The sequence below is a fragment of the Dipodomys ordii genome, unplaced genomic scaffold, assembly GCF_000151885.1.
Source record: "Dipodomys ordii isolate 6190 unplaced genomic scaffold, Dord_2.0 Scaffold70, whole genome shotgun sequence".
Classification (NCBI taxonomy): Eukaryota; Metazoa; Chordata; class Mammalia; order Rodentia; family Heteromyidae; genus Dipodomys; species Dipodomys ordii.
The window spans coordinates 3,600,547-3,607,942 of record NW_012267286.1 but is presented as its reverse complement, the minus strand read 5'-3'; the positions used below and the strand labels follow the sequence as shown (position 1 = coordinate 3,607,942).

The window sequence follows — 7,396 nt, the reverse complement described above, 5'->3', positions numbered from 1 at the left end:
CTCCTCCTCCTCCTCCTCCTCCTCCTCCACCTTCTTCTCCCTTCTTTTGCACATTTTGCAGTTAGATTTAAGGAGGTGGCAGGACCTCAGAATATCTCTTATTGTGGTCTCACCAGAAGCAGCAAATTGACATCCTGTTAACACCATTGTGACAAAGCCAGTGTTTTTTACTTCTGTCTCACGCAGTGCTCTTGAAAAAAATCCACCTGATTTGATAAGGGAAAGAAAACAATGTATGCTCTAGAGTAACACTAGTTCCAATCATTTCCTTTTTCATTTTGTTTCCATTTAAGTGTAGAGTGTACTACTTGGCTCTTGTCAGCAGTGTATGAGAGGCAATAACCTCATGTTATGAGGAGCAGGCTGTGGGAAGAAGAGGATCTCAGATTTACATTGACCAAGGGGTTACTAGAAGCTTGATTTAAAAAAAAATCTTTTTTGTTTGAGACAGCTATTTAAATTCAGTTCTGACACTCTCACCTTTGTATTTCTACAACTGCCTGGCTTATGCCAATAACATTTATTGCTCAAAGTGCAATCCCATCCGAAGCATATTAGTAGTAAGATAGTAATAAACACATAGCAAGAATTCCAGTTTATTATGTATTACTAGAACAACATCTAAAATATAGCCTGCAGTACTGGATCCCACAATTCAATAGTGATGTGACACACTATCTAGTCAGCTCAGGATAGGTTGTTTTTAGTGGAGAGAGGCACAGAAATGGAACTTCGGTCAAGAAGAGTTGAAGAAATAGGAAATGGAGTCTGGAAAAGAGAAGACTGGACAGGAAGATGTGAAATCCACCCTCAGGTACTTCTTAAAGGACTGTGAAGTAGAAGAAGAGCCTGCCTTATTTTCTATTACTGTTTAGGAATGAACCAGTATTATAAGGAGACTTCAGCTCTGGGCTCTTTGTGCCCGTAATTAACTGACTCATGGTCTAATGGGACACTCTTTGGTGAAGATGGTGAATGGTTGAAAGGAAACTTTTGATTAAGTGGAACTCTGGATTAACTATCACCTTGTTTTTTACCTTTTCTGATGATTATACTTATATGTTTTCTTTATGTATACTTATATATTTATCATTAGAAATACACATTTATGAATATCAGCAATTGTTAAGCATTCTCTCTGTCTGTCTGTCTGTATGCTCTCATTCTTGTGTTAGAATGGTTACACACCTTTACACATCGCTGCCAAGAAGAATCAGATGCAGATCGCGTCCACACTCCTGAATTACGGAGCCGAGACCAACATTGTGACGAAGCAGGGAGTCACCCCACTCCACCTGGCCTCCCAGGAGGGTCATGCAGACATGGTCACTTTGCTTCTGGACAAGGGAGCTAACATCCACATGTCAACCAAGGTATTCGGTTCTAGCCTCTGGCTGCAACCAAGAATCTTTCAGGGGGTGGTGAATAGAAAACAATCCAGTATAACTCAGAACAAAAAGAAAAGGACACAGGGATGTAGCCTATTCCTCAAAGATGGGAAGAGAGGCAAGATGTAGAAGGATTCAGAACACCATGAGAAGCAAGGTAGTCGCTTTTCTCTACCAGGATGGGCTATATTTTTGCATCTTGATTTTTCTCTGCAGTTTCAAATCCTTCCTTCCTTCCTTCCTTTCTGTCTTTCTTTTCCTTCCTTCCTTCTTTCTTTCTTTCGGTATTTTTCCTTCCTTCCTTCCTTCCTTCCTTCCTTCCTTCCTTCCTCCCTCCTTTCTCCTCTCTCTCCTTCCTTCCTCTCTCCCTCCCTTCCTCCCTTCCTTCCCTCTCTTCCTTCCTTCCTTCCTTCCTTCCTTCCTTCCTTCCTTCCCTTCCCTTTCCTCTCCTTTCCTTTCCTTTCTTTCCTTCTTTCTCTCATCCAAGACTGAGACTTTGCTCATTGGCTGGCACTCTACCAACTGAGCCATGCCTCCATCCCTTCAACCACTTCTTTTGTTAGGTTCGTTTTCTCTGTTTCATCATGTGACATAAGGGTCAGGAGAGCCTACTCCACAGATCTCATGAGCAAGCGCCCCTGTCAGCCCAGACAGCTCTCATTTCTGCTGGTCTGGATTCCAGATTCAAGAGGCCTGTGTTCAACAGGGTTAAAGTTGAATGTAAATTGGAGGTGAGGATACGAAGTTTTTCCAAGCACAGGTATCTACCTCAGAATATAGCTACAAGATGCATAGGAAGAGGAGGAAGGTATTTAATAATAATAAGGAGAGAGGAGTACAGATATGAATACCCTATAAGCTAAAATATAAAGGCAGGAACTTAAGTAGGAAAATCGAGGGGATGGATTAGGAGAAATGAGGATATTGATGGAAGGGGCGACATTCATCAAGGTGTATTATTCTCACAAATGGACATGTTGGACTAGAACTCCTTTGTAAATTTAAGGATATTTTTTTTCTTGTCCTGGATGTGAACTCAGGGCCTTGGCACTGAGTTTTACTAGTCAAAACACTGAGTTTTACTAGTCAAAACACTGAGTTTTACTAGTCAAGGCAAGTGCTCTACCACTTGAACCACAGCTCCATTTTTGGCCTTTTGGTAGTTTGTTGGAGATAAGAGTCTTACAGACTTTCCTGCTTGGGGTTAGTTTTGAATGATAACTCTCAGTGTCCTGAATAGGTAGGTTTATAGGTGTGAGCCACCACTACCCAGCTAAATCTTTACATGCCAATTTTGTTGGATGAGAGCTATTTTTGTATATTGAGATTTCTATATGTGGTATTGACTGAATAAACTGTTCTATCTCCTACTTGCTCCCCCATTTTTTATTTATTCATAACTGTACTTTAATTGTATATTTAAATAAATCCAATGCACATATACCAAATATTTTTACATAAAACCACCCCGTTTATATATACTCCTTAAACCTGTGAAAGTTAATTTTTAAAATTTAGCATCTAGAGGAAACCCTCCCCCCTCCCCAAAATATGTACACTGTAGAGGCTGGAGAAAATTATTCTGAACTAATTTCTTGTAACATGATATTTTATTGATAGAAAATACAAATTATTGCTAAGGTTTTAATACTATTGCAGTAATATTTGTTTGGTAACTTATTTACAGAAACAAAGAGATTCAGCCAGAGGCACATGTGGGCTTGAAATGAATGCTGTTTCGAATCTTATTAGCTGAGTTATTTTAAAAACTCACATCATAGATGCCCAATATAGAAAATAGAAAATATAATTTGCTGAAGGTGTTGGTTAACTCAGAGAATAAGTCTCCGATCAAAACAAAGGAAGACAAAACAAAAGCCTTCACTTCAAGAGTTTGTCTTAGCTAGGAAAAGATGCAGTTTCTTGGCAGAGGAGATGTTTTTCAGGGTATATAGTATAATTGAGAAGTGGAGGCATGGCTCAGGGAATAGGATGTCAAGCAAGCAAGCTACTGAGCAAGCATGAGACCCTGAGTTCGAAACCCAAGTGTGGGAAAAACAGAAACCAAACCCCAAAGGCCGATGGTGTAGATTTTCCTCTTTGATTGTCCCCTCTGTTTGCAATTTCTTCACAGAGTGGCCTCACATCCTTACACCTTGCAGCCCAAGAAGATAAAGTCAATGTCGCTGATATTCTTACGAAGCATGGGGCCGACAAAGATGCTCATACAAAGGTAAAGCTCATTACTGTCAAGGCTGCAACAAGTTCCAACCTGGATGCTTCCCAAATGCTTACATTAACCCAGGTTAGCCCAGGTCCAGGACACCCATTCTCAAAAGTCCATTGAAACGATGTCATTCCTCTTGCTAAGGGTTTGCTGAACTCAAATCCACCTGGAGAGTGCGGTGTCAGGATACCAAATAGAACACTGATTTTGCAGGGTGAAGTCCATCCTCTCCCTCACTGAGTTGGCTGGTCCTTTGTCTTTGCTTTTCCTTTCGGTGCTTCCTTTTCTCCATGACCTTGTTCTGGAAGAAGCACTTTCCTTTCTGAGCCATGATTCAAGTCCATTGTGTGTGTGTGTGTGTGTGTGTGTGTGTGTGTGTGTGTGTGTGTGTGTGTGTGTGTGTGTGCCAGTGCTATGCCCTGAATTCAAGATCTCATGCCTTCACTTGGCTTTGTCACTCAAGGGTATTGCTCTACTTCTTGAGCCATACCTCCACCTCCAGCTTTTTGCTGACTAACTGGAGATAAGAGTCTCATAGACTTTCCTGCCCCACGCTGGCTTCAAACTGTGATCCTCAGATCTCAGCCTCCTGAGTAGCTAGGATTACAGGTGTGAGCCATCAGCAGCTCACCAAACCCAATCCTTAAGCCTGTCTTAGTGATACCTTTCCAGGGTCTCTTCCTGAGTCATTCTACTCTGTTTTCAAATAGTCACCCCTGTGCTTTTCTCTTGATTCTTTGCAAAGTAACTTATCTCTATCTTAGGACTCCCTGGCTGATATAAAGTTCTATATGCTTGGGAAATCTGTCCTTATCCATATTTGTATCCAATAGATGCATATATCATCTGTGAAACTGTACAATCAACTTGGATTCCTTCTGAAATATTCCAGACAGAATTGCTCTCCCTTTGGCTATTAGCCATTTCAAAAATAATGCTTTGAGTGTGTGACCTATATATTATTATTTATTATTAACCTGTTTATTATTTACAGCTTGGTTACACTCCTTTAATTGTGGCCTGTCACTATGGTAATGTGAAGATGGTCAACTTTCTTCTGAAACAGGGGGCAAATGTGAATGCAAAAACCAAGGTACAATTTCTTATGTTCATTTTTCCTTTTTTTCCAAGCAGACATTCAGCCATATGAATGTTTCACAGGCTAGAAGTCCTCCCCCCCCCCCACTCCAAGGCCTTTTCTTTTTTTGGTTGTTGTTGTTCTAAAGTGATTTTGAAAAAAAGCAACGTTTGGGACTTTTCATTCTAAGAACCTTCCACATCCATGTAGGTTAGTGGCTGAACTGCTTCATTATAAAGTTCAAGTAGCTGACATCGATTTAACAATTTACTGTAAGATATAATGGCATATGGGGCCAGATCCAGAAGTTCTCAAGGAGAATGGAGAGCTGACTTGATCACAACAGTTTTTCCCAGTACACTGAAATGATCTGCTTCAGCAAAGCAAGTTCGGAACATCACCTCCCAGCTCAGTGTACCCAGATTAGTTCAAGTTGAAGAGATATGCATGCTCTACCTACTCCTATCAACATACAATGTAACTTGGAGACTCCCAGTTCTTTAATCCAAAGAAATATATGGTATGCTCTGTTTTCAAACTCACAAATCAGGAATTCCTAGTTCCACTCGGGCTGATTGATGTAACTTATTGAGCACATTCAGAAGTTTTCAAAAACATCACTCAAGATGCTAATAAGGCTTGGCACTGATGGTTCATGATTATAATTTGCTACTTGGGAGGCTGAGATCTGAGCATCAAGGTGCAAAGCCAGCCTGGACAGACAAATCTCAGAGACTCTTATCTCCAATTAACCAGCTAAAAGTTAGAAGTGGGGGTGTGTCTCAAGTGGTAGAGTGCTAGCCTTGAGTGAAAAAGCTTCAGACGCAGCACCAAGACCCTAAGTTCAAGCCCCAGCACTGGAATAGAAAAAAAAGTACGAAAACGAACACAAAATTTCATTGTTAGATTTACGGTGAACAAGCAGTGGATATTATACTATCCACAGCCCTTAAATCGGCAATGAAAAACTAGCTTACCTTACAAGTTTTCTAGGAAAAAAATTGCATGTATAATGTCCTTTCCCATTTTTAAATCTCCATGGCATTCTCATGTTTAATGCTAATTGGTGAGAAAAATATACCTAAGGGTTAGAATCATTTGGAGTCTGCTTCTCTTGTGTTTCGTAAGTGAGGCTTTTGCTTTGTTTAGCACAGCAGAAGGTGTGAGGGAGGGCCTGCTGCTGAGCATTGGGTTGCTGGGAAAATGGGGCTCCGAATAAACAAAACATCATTTGATGGTTTTGTTGTCAGTAAGACTAGAAAATGGAAAACGAAGGCTAACCTACTTTCCTTCTCCCCGGGGCCTATCATCCACAGAACGGCTACACACCTTTGCACCAGGCTGCCCAGCAAGGCCACACGCACATCATCAATGTCCTGCTCCAGCATGGCGCCAAGCCCAATGCCACCACCGCGGTAAGCAGAGCCTCCCTGCCAGCCTTCTCTTTCTTCCTCTCTTGCATCGGTGGCCTCTTGTCTGAGCTAAGTTCTCATCCAGCCTCCTTAAGTAACCTCCTGGACTGTGGAAAGCCCCAGATTTCTGGCAAACCAGTGTGACTTCCCAGGACTGTTAGCCCAGGAAGGGACTCACCATTTGGCAAGATTCAAGTTGGCTCTCAGGAGAGTGGGGGGGCCCTGTGCTCAGCATTCTGGGAGTTCTCTGCTTACAGCTGGCTCTCAGATGTGAGCACAGACGCTCCCCGCCTTCTCTGCTTTCTTAAGGGAGCCCCATGTCGGAGCTGCTGCTGCTGCTGCTGCTGCTGCTGCTGCTGCTGCTGGCTCAGACAAAGCTCATTGGGATGTGGAGCCATTGAAATGTAAACTAAGTGGTGTAATTAAACAAACCCGGGGATCCCACGCTCTGGGCCTGGGCTGGAGGCTGCTTGAATTGCTTGCTTGTGTTATTTGCCTGCATACTTAGCTCTTGCACAGCTGTAAGTCCAATCTGTTACCCTGTCCTTTGCTGGGGGGCGGAAGGGGGCACCTCTGAGCTGACCTCACTGACCCCTGGTGAGGAGTAAGGGTACTGGTATTCCCCCAGTACTTTGGGGAGCAGGGAGCAGGGAATATCATCCTCAGGGCCGGAGGTACTTTCCTAAAGCTTAGTAGAGCATTTGCAGAAGATGTGTGACCACCTTAGGGGTTAAAGCATCAAGTGCTTCTTATTAAAAAAGAGCAAGCAGATGCAAGCTTGTTGTGTTACCATGGTGACCTGGGCTATAGTCTGAAGAAGTTACAAAGACAGATTTAGATGTAATGGTAAAAACTAGTGATTTTCCCCGAGCCGTGCCTTGTTTTGGAAGGAAATGCTGGCTCACGCCGCTGCTCGGGTGATCTCATTGGCTCCCCATCACAGTCCTCCCTCTCGGTTCTCACTCTCCTTTTCCCTCTCTCCTCTCTCTCTCTCTCTCTTCAGAATGGTAACACCGCCTTGGCGATTGCGAAGCGCCTGGGCTACATCTCTGTGGTCGATACTCTGAAGGTGGTGACTGAAGAGGTGACCACCACCACCACGGTGAGTACCAGCCACCGGCCGGCCTCGCTCCTGCCCTCTGGGTTATCCAGCCACATGCTTTTCGAGTCACACTCTGCAGAGCTTTTAGAACTGAACAACTTCTTCTTCTTCTTCTTCTTCTTCTTCTTCTTCTTCTTCTTCTTCTTCTTCTTCTTCTTCTTCTTCTTCTTCTTCTTCTTCTTCTTCTTC

General features: G+C 42.8%; 1 protein-coding gene across 1 annotated transcript in view; it reads left to right on the top strand.

Annotated features, from left to right (window-relative positions):
* Ank2 (ankyrin 2, neuronal) overlaps positions 1–7,396 on the top strand; it is a 298,210-nt gene that overhangs the window by 209,122 nt on the left and 81,692 nt on the right. Inside the window, exons 18-22 of the mRNA XM_013023813.1 lie at positions 1,176–1,373; positions 3,523–3,621; positions 4,610–4,708; positions 6,010–6,108; positions 7,109–7,207. Of these exons, the coding sequence (XP_012879267.1) occupies positions 1,176–1,373; positions 3,523–3,621; positions 4,610–4,708; positions 6,010–6,108; positions 7,109–7,207 (594 nt within the window). The remainder of the gene's footprint in view (positions 1–1,175; positions 1,374–3,522; positions 3,622–4,609; positions 4,709–6,009; positions 6,109–7,108; positions 7,208–7,396) is intronic.